At 38.7% G+C, this 18,735-nt stretch overlaps 1 protein-coding gene across 1 annotated transcript in view; it reads left to right on the top strand.

Annotated features, from left to right (window-relative positions):
• Nucleotides 1–18,735, top strand: part of LOC109912581 (alpha-sarcoglycan-like) — a 78,138-nt gene that overhangs the window by 33,949 nt on the left and 25,454 nt on the right. Inside the window, exons 3-6 of the mRNA XM_048614405.1 lie at nt 1,545–1,673; nt 3,372–3,526; nt 5,894–5,966; nt 9,377–9,575. Coding sequence (XP_048470362.1) covers nt 1,545–1,673; nt 3,372–3,526; nt 5,894–5,966; nt 9,377–9,575 — 556 coding nt within the window. The remainder of the gene's footprint in view (nt 1–1,544; nt 1,674–3,371; nt 3,527–5,893; nt 5,967–9,376; nt 9,576–18,735) is intronic.

The raw sequence follows: 18,735 nt of genomic DNA on the forward strand, positions 1-18,735 counted from the left end.
AGTAAGACAACCTATTTTTAATTCGTTATCAAATTCCCTTCATAGATTGCATCCACCTCTTTGCCCCAAATAAGCTTCCAGAATCTTTCTATACCTCTGGCAATGCTGAGTGCCTGGTTATTGTAACCATAATTTATATATAGCGCTATTATTTTCTTCGTTCATAAGATGTGGGCATCCCTAGCTCAGCCAGCATTTAACACCCAGCCCTAATTGTCCCGCAGAAAATTGCTGTAAATCCAAAGTCACATGTTGACAAGACCATTTAATAATGACATTCTTCCTTTCCTGGAGGACATTTGTCCTTTCTTTAGTGAATTAATGAACCAGATGGGTTTTTACAACAATCGACAGTGATTATGCAGTGGCCATCAGGCTAGCTTTGTATTCCAAGTTTATGTTGAATTCAAATTTCACCATCTGCCATGGCAGGATTCAAGCTCATGTCCCCAGAACATTAGCCTGGGGTTCTGTCGAGTGGCATCATCAGTAGGGCACTGCCTTTGTGCTGGTACTGAAGCATTAATGCAGGAAGAATTGTGCATTTTGCCATTATTGAGGCATGCCAAACCTCTTTGCACAGTAACGTCTGATGCCCATTTAAAATGACACTGGAAGATCACGACAGTATGTGAACTGAGCAGAGATTTAGCAGGAGATAGTAAGAACCGCTGATGCTGGAGTCAGAGATCACGCAGTGTGGAGCTGGAGGAACACAGCAGGCCAGGCAGCATCAGAGGAACAGGAAAGTTGATGTTTCAGGTCGGGACCCTTCTTCAGAAATGGGGGCATTCACTGGTGGTGTAGTGGTTAGATTCGGCGCTTTCACTGCCACAGCCTGGGTTCGATTCTCAGTCAGGGAATAGAAGTTCTATTGTAGAGATTTAGCAGGATGTGTTTTTGCCCAGTTTCCTGCCGTCAACAAGTATACGAGTGAATTAACAGAACAGGAGAGGAAAATCATCCTTACATATTATAATTTTCAAACTCTAACATGACACATTGTACTTCATTTATGGCACATTTTTCTTAGCACAATTAGAGGCTGATGGTGGGGTAGAGGTCATGTCACTGAAATAACAATCCAGTGGTCTAGGTTAATGCCCTAGGTTAATACTCAGTGATATCCATCATCGCAATTGGTGGAATTTAAATGCAAATTATAGATCTTTTAAAAAGCTTGATTTGGAAATTAGTTTCAGTAATGGTAACCATGAATGGTAGCATTCACTATCAAAACAAAACCTACCCAGTCCACTAATAGAAGTCTGCCATCCTGACTTGATCTGGCAGATACGTGACTCCAAATCCAGAGTAATGTTGCTGACTCTTAATTGTCCTCAGAAATGGCCTCAACAAAAAGTCATTCAATTCAAGGGCAAATGGGGAAAGGCAGCAAATGCTGACCTTGTCAGTGATACCGACATCCTGCGAGAGAAATGTCGTTACAGTACACTCTGAATTAAAACAAAAGTGTCACTCCAAATCAGTTTCAGAAAATTATTTGAATTACATTTGTTTGATTGATTTGTTTTACTTTTCAGCACTCCTCACTACAATAAGTTCCATATTTGCTGATCAGACTGTGAAACCTATTGTAGGGGTTTTATTTCTCCATGTGTTGGAGAGGGGTCACTATCAAGAAGGATTTCAATCCTTCCAGGAAGCTAAGGGTAAGCAAAGCAATTCTACTTAATGTTTCTTTGATGTCATATTTATGCTCCAAGTTTACCATTGATGTAGAAATTTCAACTGTGCAGTGATGATGAACTGGCAGTATATATATCGAGAGATGGAGTCAAACAGGACTGTCTAAAAGAGGTGCTGCAATATTTGAGTTTATATTTAATGTGGTATTAAAATTGGCTTGCAAAAACCTCTGAGGCTTGTTACATATTTTGTAAACTGACCTGACCACAATATGAATATTGGACTTTTCCTTCTGTCTCTGGGAAGATAGCTTTGATATTGCAGCCGCACAGGCATTCATAGAGCTATCTCCTAAAGAGGAAAGTTACATTTGAAGCCAAATAGATAACAAGCAACGTAAACAAAGTTCTATCTGCTTGGAAATGGCAGGCTGAAATTGGAAGCTCCAATGTAAATGTATCCTTTATGTGTGGTAACAAATACACCGCTACACAAGATACAGCACTTATGATAAGATTGGGTATAAACAATTGGAGCACAGCATTAAGTGAATTTCTGGTTGCATTTGCAAAAATATTTTCAAAGTTTCAATGCTCAAATTTTTAAAAACAACTTTTCCAGAGACTCTGTTCTGTAGTAAAAGGACCAATGTTGTCTTCAATCTGACTCAATTCTAAGTGGTTAAGCACTGATGCAAATTGTATCTGACAGTTCAAGTGTAAATAACACTCAGTTTTCCAGTGTATGTAGATTTGTGTAATCATTCATGGCAACATATTCAGCCTCTGATGTGTCTACTGGGTCCAGACAAGAAGAGATGGGAAATTTAGATAAAATCAGTTTAAATGGGAGAGATTCATTATAATTGGAAAGCCTCAGGGATATCTTTGCCATGCTTGTAAAGATAGATTATTAAGATGCAGCAGGCAAAGATGAAGACAAAGGGTAACTGAGATGCAAAGTTGAGTCTGAGGACATGTGAAAACTAGCCCAACACATTGTCCTAATTACAGATTTCAGATGTTGTGATGGTGTTGTTTTGCGGCAATGCCACTCTTTCATTCACCTGGGTCAAAGTTACCAAAACAGATTCAGTGAAGTTTCTACCTGTAGATAACTATCACTTCACTGTTTCCCCATTCTGCTTGGTGACTGTAGACCCTGAAACATTAAGAGGACATGGAGCTCCACTTATTTCTTATCATTTTTTATAATTTGAAACAGTTTCTGATTTGAAGAAATTAAATTTAATTGCCACAACTCTAAGATAAAAGGTGATAAATCTAAGATAGTCATTAATAAATCTAATTTGGAATTCATGAGAAACTTCTTTCTTGGTTCGTAAGAAAGTAAAATTTGTTCCCAGAAGGAGCCATTGAGAAGAGTTGCACAGATGCAGTTAAGGTGAAATTAGGTAAACGCACGAAAGAAACAAACTGAAGGCTATGACAAGGTGGGTAGGTGCAGAGCCGGAGGAAGGAGCTCATGTGGAGTATAAACACCGAATGCAACCAGTTAGGCTGAAATGCCAATTTCTGTGCCGTACATTCTATGTCCTCTTATATATCACAGGATCCTCCTGACAACAGTGAAAGGTAGATATGAATTTGATACCTTTAAATAATCATTTTTGCTACAGAAGAAACTTCCTTTCGTTATTATGGAGATCAACAGTAAAATTGCCATTTACTTCTCAGTTCAATCTCAACTCTCTATTTTAGGTATAGTTACCAATAGTTCTATTACATTCAGTGCGAATCTCGATGATCATCCTGATCGGCCACGGTGGCTTCGCCTCACACAACGGACTGCGTACCATGATGGAATGCTTTATGGCACACCAACTTTGGAAGACATTGGACAGAGAATAATTAAAGTAATATATTTCTGTTCATGCACCAGAAACTACCTTAACATTTTCATAATATATATATAATTATCAGTAAAATCTTCACAGTCTAAATATGCTGTCTTGCCAAGATGGCTAACTGGCAGGTGGGCCTTTTAACTGTTGACATGAAATTGCCATGCACATGCAAATATAACAGGAGTTGTCAATTTCTTGGCATTGATTCAGTGTCCTGTCTTTAGATAAAAATGGCAGTTACAGGATAGACAGCGACATTTATTCCATATACATCTCCCAAAGCTTGCCACAATACAAGAATACAATTACCATATATTTTAGTGAAACTAAGAAAATTAAATGTTTTTGATCTAAATTAATTTTCTACATGCTGTTTGTAAAATTATATTTAATGCAATAGGATTTTTTTCACATTGACATTTTTCTCTTAACAGTTTAAATGTTTTTTAATGTTTAATTAATAGTGACAAAGAAAACAAAATGTCAGCTGTAATTATAATTAAAAACAAATCCCGAATTTGTGCTGCATGTTGGGCTGCTTTCCTATTTTCTTTCATTATTTTAAACACAAACTACAATTGTATCAACTGCAAAGACAAAGATTTTTGTCTTTGGAAGATAAAGTCACAGAGTTGTATAGCACGGAAACAGACCCTTTAATCCAACTTTTCCGTGCTGACCAAAAATCCTGAACAGATCTAATTCCATTGGCCAGCATTTAGCCCATATCCATCTAAATCCCTCCTATTCATGTACTCATCTAGACGCCTTTTAAATGTTCTAATTGTACCAGCCTCTACCACTTCCTTTGGCAGCTCATTCCATACATACACCACCATTTGCATGAAAAAGTTGCCCCTCCGATCCCTTTTAAATCTTTTCCCTCTCACCTTAAACCTATGCCCTCTAGTTTTGGACTCCCCTACTCTGGGGAAAAGACCTTGGCTATTCACCCTATCCATGCCCCTATGATTTTTCAACCTCTCTATTGATGCTCCAGGGAAAAAAGCCCCAGGCTATTCAGCCTCTCCCTACACCTCAAACCCTCCAATTCTGGCCACATCCTTGTAAATCTTTTCTGAATCCTTTCAAGTTTAACAGCATCCTTCCGATAGCAGGGAGTCCAGAACTGAACATGCCAAGAATTTTCAACTTGAAAGACAGAGCAGGTAGCCGGTGAATTCATCACAACTTGCTCTACAGGACCTTTCTGAGCACCAGGCACAAACATCACAGAGCATGCTCCAGCGGCACTGGCCACATGCACCCTATATCCATGGACATTGACGACCTACATGTGCCAGCTTCTAAGACCCTGATAAAACATCTCCAATTCACTTACATTTCTGTACCTCAATGCTGTGTTTTGGAGCACAATGGCAACGATCATTGCAATGCTGCAGCAACAACACTTTGTGCTCAGGAAGACGCATTCAGCTGATAGACTGGACTAAGCTGTACCTATGGACTGTTTGCTTGCTCTCTCAGCACTCAGTCATTTGGAGCCTACCTGGAAGATCACAGCATCCCTGCCTTGTTCAACCAGAAACACCAGGCCCTCAGTACTGCTGTACTATGTGCCATTTAGCACAGATCAAAGCTAGGAAGCATGTCATAGTGTCAGCCATCCCCGTTCAGGTCAAGGAAGCTAGCCTTTGGTCTGTGGATACTGGCACAGTAGGTCAAGGGCAGCCTCCAATACTAGTCCAGGGGCCGGGACAGTAAACTGCTTGGGGCGGTCAGAGGCAGGATTATCTTCTTAAAAGGGGTGAGGAGCTCAATGCCAGGCAGCCCATCACCTGTCATGATTAGTTCTACCACATTATGGTTTATTTTTGCCCTGGAATAAGACAGAAGCAGGTATTAAGGGAGATGAAAGTGAGTGGCAAAGTCATTATTGTTGGTGCAGGTGGGGCAGAGACTACAAAAGGTGTGTTTTGCATATATTTGCTGATTAAATAGATCTTCCTTTTCAGCTAAAACAGGCTACATTAGTGGTCTATTTTAATTTTTCATCCTGCTAATGGGCATTTTATTTATTAGTACCTTGCGATTAGGTTCAAAAAGACGATACAAGCTGTGTTCTGCAGATGCAGGGGAGTTTAAGACACAACCATTCTTTGCGTTAGATGTGAATCATATTCCAAAATAGTGACAACCCACACCTGCAATGGTGGCTCAATTTTATACTTAGTGCATAACTCAGTGTCAATTTTTAATGAGATTTTTGGAGTGTTCAAAGATTGACTTAAATGCTGACATCTATGCAACATTGAAATATGATGATTGGATAAATCCACATTTCTCCGCCAGGCACTAAACATACTGCAAAATATACATAATTTCTGAGGTTAATTGTTATTTCTTTTTGATTAGGTAACTGCATATAATAGAGAAACGTATGAGACAACAAGTCAAAACATCATCATTAATGTTGAACAGATAATAGGTGAGAAGCTACAGCTTTAATTGTTTGCTTGAGGAATGAGAAGTTTGATTGCTTTTGAGAAACAGGTATTTCCTATTATATGCGCAGAGTTCTTTTGAGAAGTTCAGCTTAATGTTGCTATACAATTGTATGCCCACTTTTTTTGGTAATGAGCTTGCTGTTTTTTTGAAATCATGTTGCTACTTCAGTTTCTCATCAAAATTGTGCAGTTCTCTACCAGGTTTTGTCTGGACGGTGGGAATAATCTTTTGAGTACATAACAGTATTGCTCTGATTTTCCATCAACTGATGAGTTTCCTCATTACTGTTGCCTGATCATAAGTCCAAATAGACTCAGAGTCATAGAGATGACGAGCTTGGAAACAGACCCTTCAGTCCTACTCAGCCGTGCTGACCGGATATCCTAGATAAATTTAGTCCCATTTGCCAGCATTTGGTCCATATCCCTCCAAAACCTTCCCATTCATATACATATCCAGATGCCTGTTAAGTGTTGTAATTGTACCGGTCTCCATCACTTCCCCTGGCTGCTCATTCTATACAAGCACCACCCTCTGTGTGAAAAAGTTGCCCCTTAGGCCCCTTTTAAATCTTAATGAATGAATTGTCTTTATTTACAGTGTCAATTTATTAAGAGATCCATTTTATTTTAGACATTGTTTAGTATGATGAGCTATGGAAAATTGCACTTTGAAAAGATAAACAGCACTTTTTTCATGAACATGTCAAAACAAACAAATGATACACATCACTTTGCTTGTATACCAGAAAGTTTGATTTTATATTTTCCCATCAAGATAGTCCCATTGCTCAAAATAGAATTACAGATTATGTTTGAAGAAAATATAGTGTCATTGATAATATCATGACGTTGGACAGCTAATTACTATCTGCAGTAAAAACAGGAAATGGCAACAGTCTCTAGAAATAGCCAGAATTAGCATGAGTGACTAAAGTGCATTATGGCCATGTCAATATGGCATGGTGTTATGGAAAAGAACAAAACTTCTGAAAATATATTGAGAAAATAGTCTAAACCCTTTTTTAAAATTTTAAATATAAGTTGAAGGCGTTGTGTTTCAAATGCAATTCGATTGGTCAAATTACTCAATGTTAAGCAAAACACACTATTTCTACATGACAGTTAAAATACAAAGTAAAAATTAAAGAAAAGAATTGGCTTAACTGTAACTCTATCAAAATGCTTAACTAAATATATATTATTAACTACCACTAATTAACTGTTCCAATATGGTAGCATCTCACAAACACACCCTTGGCAAAGGCAAACTCGGTAAAATAGATTGTCTCACAAACAATTCTAGCAGCGGGAATTCTAGGAGGAGAATCCCAGCTTTTATCTGTAACAGAAAGAGGAATTAGAGCTTCCACATCCAGCTTCAAGACGCTAGCAACTGCTAGTGAAGGCTAAAACAAAAAAAATCCTTGTTCTGTGGGAGATTGACCCCACCCATTCAGACGGTTTCTGTTGTCCTAACTACAAAAATTGACCCCAAGGCCTCACAAGCTGTTTACTTTATTGGCTTAGCACCTCTGTCTCAACCTATCTTCATAAAATAAAAACTAGGACAAAATACACCTCTTGAAACCACTGTATCGTCACAATGGCAAAAGGCAGAGATTACCCTGGGACCCTAACTTCACCCTGTTTATTGTGTCCTCCATTGTGATGACTGATACAAAATGTTGGTTAAATTATCTGTTATTTCCCCAATCTCATCCTCCAGCAGTCCCACGCTGACTTTAGCTGCCCTCTTTCTTTTTATATACCCATAGAAGTTCTTGCTGTTTCTTATTACATTTCTTGGCCATTTACTTTTAGGATTGATTTTCTCCCTTTTTAATCAGCTTTTTAATCATTTTATGCTGTTTTCCAAGAAAATTCCCAATCCTTGGGCCTACCACTAATTTTCCCACTTTGTAAGCTGATTGGATACAGTTTTTAAGCACCCTTTAATCATGGGTGGTTCATCCTTCTCATTAAGTCCTTTTTGACAGGAAAATTTTTTTGTCTAGCTTTATTAAATATCTGCTTAAATGTCTGTCATTGCTCATCCGCTGACTTTCCCCTTAGTCAACTTAGCCAACTCTTTCTTCACACTTCTGTCAATGCCCTTATTTGAGTTGAGGTCTTTGGTTTGAGAATCAAGTTGCTCTACCTCAAACTGAATTTGAAATTCTACTTTGCGATCATAATCCCTTAGAAGATCCTTAATTATGAGATCTTTTATTAATCCTACCTTATTATGTGTTACTACACATTCCTGGGAAGGTCTGATCTCCCATCATATAATACACAGGATACAATACAAAACCAACTCAATGTTAGTTTTCTGTTGAAGGGTCTAGGCCCGAAACGTCAGCCTTCCTGCTCCTATGATGCTGCTTGGCCTGCTGTGTTCATCCAACTCTACACCTTGTTATCTCAATGTTAGTTTATACTTGAGCCTTATATGATGTGTAACGTATAATGCAATCTTAAATACAGACTGATGATCTTTATTATCTGACTCGCAGATAATAGCCTAGAAATATAACAATGCACCGGACAGCTGTGTTTTGTTTTGAGATTACTTATGGAAGACATAAAGCTAGAAAGAACTTCAAATTAAAACTCCTAGGCTTCTGTTATGTGGCTGTAAAATGAGTGTCAATGTTTCAATATACTGGATCCTGTATCCTGGTCAGTGGCCTGAAAATACAATTGACCTAATGAATGAGCTGTCAGGGAATGCTCAGTAAATCACACTCCATTCTGAAAGTATATGAGATGTGGGATATCAAGTGGACCTTAGAGCCTTATGGTCTTTCTTGAACAAACCAATTTCTAGGTCTTCTGGATTAGAGTTATCATTGAAAGACTGCACATGTTTACCATGACAACTGATCTCTTCATTCACATCCCTTTCCTTTCTATAGAATCATAGAATCCCTACAGTGTGGAAACAGGCCCTTTGGCCCAACAAGTCCACACGGACATTCAGACCCATCCCCCTTAATCTACACATCCCTGAACTCTACCGGCAATTTAGCATGGCCGATCCACCTACCCTGCACATCTTTGGATTGTGGGAGGAAACCAAAGCACTTGGAGGAAACCCAGACAGACACAGGGAAAATGTGTAAACTCCACACAGACAGTCGCCAGAGGGTGGAATTGAACCAGGTACCCTGACCACCGAGCCACCATGCTGCCCCACTTAAGCATAGTGAGAATACAACAATATTTTCCCAACAATTGTACTGAAGAGATAACGTATTGTTACCCTGAGGGAAAGGATTGATTTGACATGGTTTCTGTCAGATCTAATACAGCTCTTTGGAAAGCCCACAGGGAACATTGTTCATATTCAACAGTCATGTTAAGTTGAAGTTCTTTCTTGCTACAGGGTTGAAATTTCCGTACCAAGTTGAATTCTTTGTGAAAAATAAAGATGTGGAGGAGGTATTAGTCTTTGAAGTTCAAAAACAATTCAAGGACAGAGTGCAGAGCATTTGGGATTCGAATCATTTGACCATAATCAACATCACTTCTGCATTAGACAGAGGAGGCCGAGTCCCTTTGCCTATTGAAGGAAGGAAAGAAGGGTGAGACAACTTATATACATTTCAAAAACTTTATGGGTGAAGTTAGCGCAATTTTGTGCATGTTTTCTCGTGGGTAAAAAGGTATCAAATAACTATTAGGAGTAAAAACCATCAGCTAATATTGTCAAAATGTGTCCATTTCAAAAGCAAATTAAAAAGGAAGCAGATTAAAAAAAAATGCATATTAATTTCTATTGCAGTGATATCAGGAGTTATGTTGAAGCTTGCCAGTTATGGGAGTGCAGAGAATTAGTCACTTCGTTTACTGAATCAGGTGCCACTTGATACCTGGGCATTCAGGTGGATGTAGCGACTCAAATTTTACTTCTTGAGGTTGGAAAGTTAACCCTGCTCCTACAGGTCCTGCTAGAAAAGCGCTGAAATATGCCCTGGGCCATTTTGTGAACAGTCACTAGTGGAACCTTCTCGTGCTGCTTTGTTAATTTGTATCTGAAGCTTTCAAACAGTGTCCCCTGTCCATTCGTCGTAAGAATTTAATGAGAGTCCTTCCTGATTCAGACATGTACTTAGGTTGCCCTTCAAAGAGGAGGACCTGGTAATGTGGTAGTCTGTGTGATCAGAGCAAGAATGGAGCATTAATTGCACTACTCCAAATTTAAAATCCATTTTCATCCAGTATTTCATGTTAAAAATTCACCCTAAAATTGGTAATATTTAAGATATATCTTGCATCCACTGCCTGTGGAAAGGCAGCCGGAAGTTCTAAAAAGTGCTATGTAGAAACATAATTCAACAGCAACATCTTATTTACTGTTCCCTGAAACTCATGAAACTAATGCTCATGAAAGTCAAGGCAATTCATATCCACTCAAAAAATATGTACTAGACTTGAGGCAAAACTTTAGTTGGTATAGTCACTGCCTATATTTTATGATATTTTAATTTGAACAAGCCATTGTACTGATTCTGCGTCTCTGTTAGTTTCTTTTTTCTAATTTATTCTGAAACCGAGCAGAAACTAACTTAGTAAGAATCAGGAAAAAGAATCACTCAATAGTGGAACGTTCTGCTCCTATATACATCTATCATGCAAACTTTCCACATTTTTTCCAGCTTATGTTCATATAGTTCTTCAGGTTTTGTCGATATTAACTATTTCATTGCATTATTTATGATTAATTAATTTTTGATAATATCTCTGTCATAAAGACTGAAATAGTAGCATCATATTGAAGGGCTGTTTTGTGTTCATTGTTAGGTTCTTCATTAAACAGATACAGTCCTCAGCAAATGTGAACTCCACATACAGACTTGATCGATCAGAGAATGACAAATTGCATCAAACAAAACTACTAATTAAAGTAGTCATGTCTTTATATAGATATTAATACAAGAAACAACTCATTGCAAGCATATCACTTTATTCTCCTTTATCATTAAGAGGTCCAAGCACTTTAGTATTGCATTGGCACCAGCCTTAATTTGTTGGAATTATAAAGCATTTGTAAATGGCAAATAGAATCTGCCAGAGAATAAAATTTGCTATGGCAACCAAAGCCCAAATGAAGTTACTGCGGAGAGGAAAAAAAAATCCTGTCCATTGTTATGTCTGGTTCTTCAAACATCATGCAAATCCATTTAGAATTGCAGTTATGCATTGCACTAAGTAAGACCAACACATGCTCAACTGAAGGCCATTTTTGAACAATTTTATGAAGACTTCCAAAACAGAGAGGACAGCAGAGCAGGTTCCACACTGTATTGCACTTCTGATGTGATTTCACCTCTGGAAGAGCATGTTACCTGATGCAGCGATGCTAGTGTTCACCCTTGTAGTGTAAGGAGCTAAGCATAGACAGCCTGGATTTGAAGAATCCAACAGATACTTATTACAGTTATTTATGACATACAGACATTCTGAGACACCGAAGTCCCTGGATTAACATTAAGCTAATAGGTTAGAACAGAAAACCATATGCTTTAGGCGGTGTACCAAGCTTCTAGTGATCTGAAATAAGATGGAGTTGAGGATCATTATAATCTTGGGTCAAGTGCTATGATGCAGTGATGACATTATGGAGTATGTCTTTTAAAGGTATATTAACACACTGTATCTCTTAAAGGTATATAGACAAACAGACAGTAGGGTATATCATAACCAGCGAGCCCTGTACGCTGTGGGGCTGCACAGCCACACCAATGTTCCTCCATTGGTCCATACACAGCACTTGACATGACAATACATTAACTTCTAGTTTTAATTTTGCTAATGTAAACAGACTGTGAAGGTCCATGTACCAAAAAAGAAAACTTAGATGGAGCAATGATCATACAGCACCCCACTTTTTGGAACGATAAAAATCTTATCCCAAATAGATTTACATGGTGGTACATAGGCACCGGTTGATATAATTATACAAATAGGTAAAACAAAGCTCACAACTCATTAAACCTCACTGACAATCTCCTCTTTGGAAATGTCACACTTGTGCCCTTTGCTGTGGTAACTTTCTGACAAACTGGTCAACAGGTCTCAGCACTGCTCTCTGGATGACATGAGTTGGAGTATGTAATTCCTGAGGTTAATTCTTAGTTTGAGTTTGTCTTCAAGAGCTTTCCAGATCTTTTATGTATCTTTTTAATTGTGTGTGGAAAGACCAGATGTGTTAATTTTGTGAGGCTCCACATTGGGAATGGCAAAAAAAAATTTATATTTCTTTTTTCGGGATCATCTATCACTTGATCTCTGAAATATTTGTTGTTGTAAATGTGCATATGCTAGTTGAACAGTTGTTACTCTGTAAATGTTTCATTAGAAGCCCATTCCATCATATGCTATCTATGATTTTGCCTTAAAAGCCTTGGACAGTAAAGATATTTTCTGTATTCACCCATTTGTGGGATGTGGGTGTCGCTGGCTGGCCAGCATTTATGCCCATTCCTAGTTGCTCTTGGGAAGGTGGAGGTGAGCTAACTTCTTGAATCACTGCAGTCCATGTGCTGTAAGTAGAGCCACAATAACTTTAGGGAGGGAATTTCGGGATTTTTCCCAGCGACAGTGAAAGAACAGTGATATATTTCTAAGTCAGGATGGTGAGTGGCTTGGAGGGGAACTTACAGGTGATGGTGTTCCCATGTTCCTGCTACTCTTATCCTTCTAGATATAAGTGCTTGTGAGTTTGGAAGGTGCTGTTTAATGATCTTTGGTGAATTTCTGCAGTGAATCTTGTAGATAGTGCACACTGCTGCTGCTGAGCGTCAGTGGTGAAGAGACTGGATGTTTGTAGATGATCTGCCAATCAAATGGGCTGCTTTACCCTGGATGGTGTCAAATGTGTTCAGTTTTGTTGGAGCTGCACTGATCCAGGAGAGTTGGGAGTATTCCAACACACTCCTGACTTGTGCCTTGTAGGTGGTGGAGAGTCAGGAGATGAACTATTTGCTGTAGTATTCCTAGGCTCTGACCTGTTCTTGTAGACACTGTGTTTATGTGGCAGTTATGTGTTAGTAAGCCCCCGGAAACTTGGTAGTGGGGGCTTCAATGATGATAACACCATTGAATGTAATAGACGGTGGTTAAATTGTCTCTTATTGGAGTTTGTCAATGCTTGGCATTTGTGTGGCACGAATGTTAATTACCACTTTTGAGCCCAAACCTGGACATCATCCAGAAGTTGTTGCATTTGAACATAGACTGCTTCGTATATGAGGAGTCGCAAATGATACTGAACATTGTACAATCACCAGTGAACATCCCACTTCTGACTGTATGACGGAGGGAAGGTCATTGATGAAGCATCTGAAGGAAATCTTGTAGAGACATCCTGGAACTGAGATGACTGACGTCCAACAACCACAACCAACACCCATATCTGCCAGGTATGACTCCAACCAGCAGAGGGTTTTTTTGCCTTGATTCCTATTGATTCCAGTTATACCCAGGCTCCTTGATGCCAAACTTGGTCAAACATGGCCTTGATGTCAAGGGCTGTCACTCTCATGTAAACTTTTTGGTCCATGTTTGAACCAAGGCTGTAATGAGGACAGGAGCTGAGTGGCCCTGACAGAATCCAAACTGGGCGTCAGTGCAGGTGCTGCTTGAAAGCACTGTTGATGGTGTCCTTCAGAGAAGGGTCACCAGACCCAAAATGTTAACTCTGATTTTTTCTTCACAGATGCTGCCAGACTTGCTGAGCTTTTCCAGCAACTTTTTTTTTTATTACAGTTAACTTAGATTTGCAAGACACAGCACTATGATTAATAACTGCATTAAAAAGCTATCTATATTACAAAACAATCGTGAAAATGGTAAAATATTTAGCGCCTACCTGTTACAACGTTCCTGACTTCTCAGTGGATTTCCCCCAGTGTCATGATCTTTCAAACCTAGCATGTATATTTTAGTGCTTCCAAAATTCACACCAGCACACAAAATTAGCAGGGTGAAGGAAATTCAAATTTCCTGTGGTCCTCAGAATGGTGACACAGGCCTCAGAAGAACTGTGTGCATGAGTCATATTCAAGGACACGTCTCTGCCTGAAGGAAAGGCAACAAAAAATAGAATGGAGTTGAGAAGGCACTGCAGATTGGAAATTGCAGCCAGAGATTCTAATTTGTTTTCATTTTCCTCACCTCAGTCCTGCCTCCATCAGGAGTCAAAATTTTGGTTTTTCATTCCAAACAACTTTCTTTTTTAAGACAATATCATAGAATCTCCACAGTGTGGAAGCAGACCACTCAGCCTATTGAGTCTGAAGAGCATCCCACCCAGACCCACCAGTCCTCACCCTATCCCTGTAACCCTGCATTTCCCATGCCCAATCCACCTAACCTACACATCTTTGGAACGTGGGAGTGTTTGGAAACACACACAGGCACGGGGAGAACATGCAAACTCCACACAGACAGTCGCTGGAAATGAACCTGGGTCCCTGGCACTGTGAGGCAGCAGTGCTAACCACTGAGTCACTGTGCTGCCCTCATATGTTATAAATATCTTTTGCAAAGTTGGATTGGAAGGCAGGACGTTACAATTTGGTGGTTGTAAAATATTGATGTTTATAAAATGATAGGGATTAAAGCAGTGTGTGGTCTCTTTAAAAAATGATGTGCTTTTTCTAGGCTTGGAGATTTTTAAAAAAATGTCTGTGGTCTGCTTGTGGGGTTACAGGTAAACAGGGCATCTGAATTGTAACATTTGTATCAAAAGGCAGGATGGTTAACAGGCCAAGCCACAGTTTTGTGTTGTTATCAAGACTGTTCTGAGGAAGGGTCACCTGACCCGAAACGTTAATTCTGTTTTCTCCTTCACAGATGCTGCCAGACCTGCTGAGCTTTTCCAGCAACTTCTGTTTTTGTTCCTTAATTCAGGCCAAGTTGGTAGGCAGAACTAGTGAGGTGTTTACAGTGAGAACTTAAATGCAGTTTTAACCAACACACTAGTTTTAGCCACTCCAAATTTCTTGAAACCCTTTAAAGTCATCATTGACACAAGCAATGTAGGGGTTGGAGCAGTGCTATTACAGGAGGATGATTGTGGAATTGAAAAGCCAATCGGTTATTTTTCAAAGAAACTCAATATCCACCAGAAAAAAAAAATTCAACCATTGGAAAAGACTTATTGAGTTTGGTAATGGCCCTACAACATTTTTAATATTTACGTTGCAAACAATGTTTCAGAGACCGTTGTGTATGCCAATCACAATCCTTTAACATTTTGGAAAGATGTAAGAGCAAGAACACCAGATTATTTTGTTGGAGTCTTATGTTACAAGCATTTAATTTACAGATTGTACATGTTGCTGGTTGTGAAAATGTTATTGTGGATGCGTTATCATGGGTTTAAAAGAAAAATGTGTATATAAGATAGAAATGATAGTGTTTGATGTTATATGTATATAGAATTAGTATGAAATCTGTAACTATTGATTAATGAACTATGGATCTAGTAATATAATGGCGTTAAGGTTTAGGAAAAAAAAAACCATCCTTTCATAATGATGGTTCATTTTTCTCTTAAGGGGGAAGGTGTTTCGAAGTTGGGTAAAGTACTCGTGAATTAGAAGGCAGGATGTTAGAATCTGGTGTTTGTAAAATATTGATCTCTATAAAAGTGATAGGAGGCAAATAAGTGTGTGGTCTCTTTAAAATATGAAGTGCTTTTTCCAGGCTTGAGGATTTAAAAAAAAAGTCTGTGGGCAGCTTGTGGTCTTGCAGATATACAGAGTACCTGAATTGTATCAAAAGTCTGGATGATTAGCAGGCCAAGCTGCAGTTTTGTTTTGTTATCAAGACAATAAGTTTTGATTTAGCCAATTAATTTAAAACAGGCACTTAGATAGTAAAAACCAATTAAATTTAAATCTGAGTGTTTTGACAACATAGCACCAATCCTATTGTAAGAAATTGATTTATCATCAAGGGCTTAAAAACAGGGACAGTTGTAAAATCAGCAGAAAGCGTACTCCATCTGCTAGGAAATCAACTCTCTCAGCTCTTAGAGAAAGGATCATCTAAGTAAAGGTACTGTGGCACTCTTAGTTAATGTTCTTGACAGAAGATCAATGGAGAAGACACAGAACGTTCCAGAAGATGTAACCTGGATGTAATTTGGAGAGACTATGAACATTATTTTTAAATTTTGGTTCAGTGGAACATGTATTTATTGGGACAACATACCATTAGAATTTTGTTTTCTTCGGGAATTGTTAGTAGTTACAGGGGAATTTGTTCAGTTTGTTACTAGTTTGGTTAATTTGTTCACTGTTAGATAAATAAATTGTTAGCTGTTGATTATAGAGTGAGTGTCAGGGGTTTATTTCTTTTAACCACTCCTTTATAACAGTTTGGGAGTGAGAGGCAGGTTATAGCACTTTTCACACTTCTTTTAATAGATCATAGAGTAAGGCGAGCCTCTCTGGGTGTTTCAGTTTTAGTTATCGGGGGCTAGGTCGACCTCCCCTTTATAACAATTTACAGTGAGGTATTAATGAGTGGGAGTTAATTACTGAAAGTTTACAAATAGTAACTAATTGCCGCAGAAGTTCATGACCAGTACTGGACAACTTACTGCCCTCATTGTGAAATTTGTATGGTCATATATACGAGTGAAAGAACACTGCAGATTATTTCCTCTGATTAAAAAAAAGTCTTTCAGTACCAAAAGCAGAGGTTTCTGGAAAAGCTCAGCAGGTCTGGCAGCGTTTGTGAAAAGAGATCAGAGTTGATGTTTCAGGTCCAGCAACTTCTGTTTTTGTTTCTTGATTTCCAGCATCTGCAGTTCTTTTGGGTTTTACCTTTAGTACCAGTAGATGGCGCGCATGTAAAGGTAAATGTATTACACCTTATTAGTATCAAATTATATTTCTTTGAAATACCAATCCATTGAAGCTACACAATGAAAAGATCACTCAAGCAACAGAATGAACTGAATTTCCAACCTATTAACAGTAATTATACAGGAAATTTTGTATCCCTTTTCAAAAAAAGTGCTTAAAATACTCTCGAAAGAACAGTAAATTTCTTGTTCTGGAATTCCACATCAGTTTTGGCATTGTTGAAGCTTAAAATTTGGGGGAACTGATCAACGAGCCAATAAATTGAAGTGGATTTTTTTCTTCTGGTCCTTAAAGGACATATTTAAATTTTTAATTTGGCTTCCCTTGACATGTCTGCTGGGTCTCTGTGTGGTTGATTGAAGTGCATAGCAGTAACACCACTAGTTTTATGCTTGCAGTGCACAAAGGCTAAGTTAGAATAAAAAATAAAAGACACTGATGTTGCCAGGCTCAACCGAGACAAGCTGAAATTAGAATGTTTTGAGCCTGAAGATTGCTGATAGCTTAAGTGGTTTCACAGCAGGGGAAAAACTTCATGGAAGAAATTTTTGACATTCTGTCTAATCAGCCTTTTCCTTGCTTCTGGCTGATTGCAACAGTGAAAGATTTTGACACCTCTGTCTCTGCTCTGCTACCACAGTGTGGCTTTCTCAAAAGATATGGTATTCCTTATCAGCATACTTTTGTCTGACATTAAAATTATGCAGCCAACCCAAATCCTATGAGGATATTTATGAGAAGATGTGAATTAAAACTGAGTGCTGCGCTAAAGAGGCAACAATTGAATCTGATGACGGCTGCATGAAAAATTACTGCTGTGCTCTCCTGCCCAGATAACTCTGTGCCAGCTATGAAGGTAGAGGCAGCTGTATGATGACAATTCATATGCAATTTTTTGTGGACTTAAGGTTGAAGGATTGTGCAGATGCCTCGATTATTTTGATTCAAGTCAACGTGAAGACAAATTGGATTTTTTTTTAAATGGGAGAGGCAATAGCCTCGTTGTATTAGTGCTAGACTGTTAATCCAGAGACCCAGGAAATTTTCTGGGGCTCAGGTTCAAATCCCACCACAGTAGAAGTTAGAATTTGAATTCAATAAAAAAAAGCTGGAATTAAGAGTCTAACGATGACCATTGTTGATTGTTGTAAAACTCATCTGGTTCACAAATGTCCTTTAGGAAAGAAAATTGCTGTCCTTACCTGGTCTGGCCTACATGTGACTCTAGACTCACAACAATGTAGTTGACTCTTAACTGTCCTCTGGGCAATTAGGGATGAACAATAGATGCTGTCCTAACCAGTGATACCCACATCCTGTGAGTGAATTTTTAAAAAATCAGGTATTTCCTAGAAATATACAACTCCAGATAATTGCTAGTTTTGGTTTCTTAAACACACTTCGATAAAGAGACCTGACTGTTTTACCACTGGGGTTATGGCTGCTCTGAAATGTGTTTGCAGGTTTGGAGTTTGGCTTGGATTTTTATTTGGAGAAAGCCTTCACTCAACTTGTTCTTCTGTTTCTGATTGTTCTTTAGGAAGTGTGACTGAAAGAATTGTGGTCAATGTTGTATTTCTTGAGAACGTTGTACCTTTGGCCAAGACCCCAGAGACAAAAGGTGCATGATTGGTGATAGCCACACCCAGTAGAACACCAGATTGACAGATTTCAGAGCATCTATGCCTAACCCTTTTGTCCTTAAAGAATAACAACTGTCGGCCAGAAAGTGCTTTTCCTAAAAAAGTGAATCTCTGCAGACAGAAAGTAATTTCTTTGCTAACAAGGTGTAGAGCTGGATGAACACAGCAGGCCAAACAGCATCAGAGGAGCAGGAAGGCTGACGTTTCGGGCCTAGACC

The sequence above is a fragment of the Rhincodon typus genome, chromosome 30 (assembly GCF_021869965.1).
Source record: "Rhincodon typus isolate 14 chromosome 30, sRhiTyp1.1, whole genome shotgun sequence".
NCBI lineage: Eukaryota > Metazoa > Chordata > Chondrichthyes > Orectolobiformes > Rhincodontidae > Rhincodon > Rhincodon typus.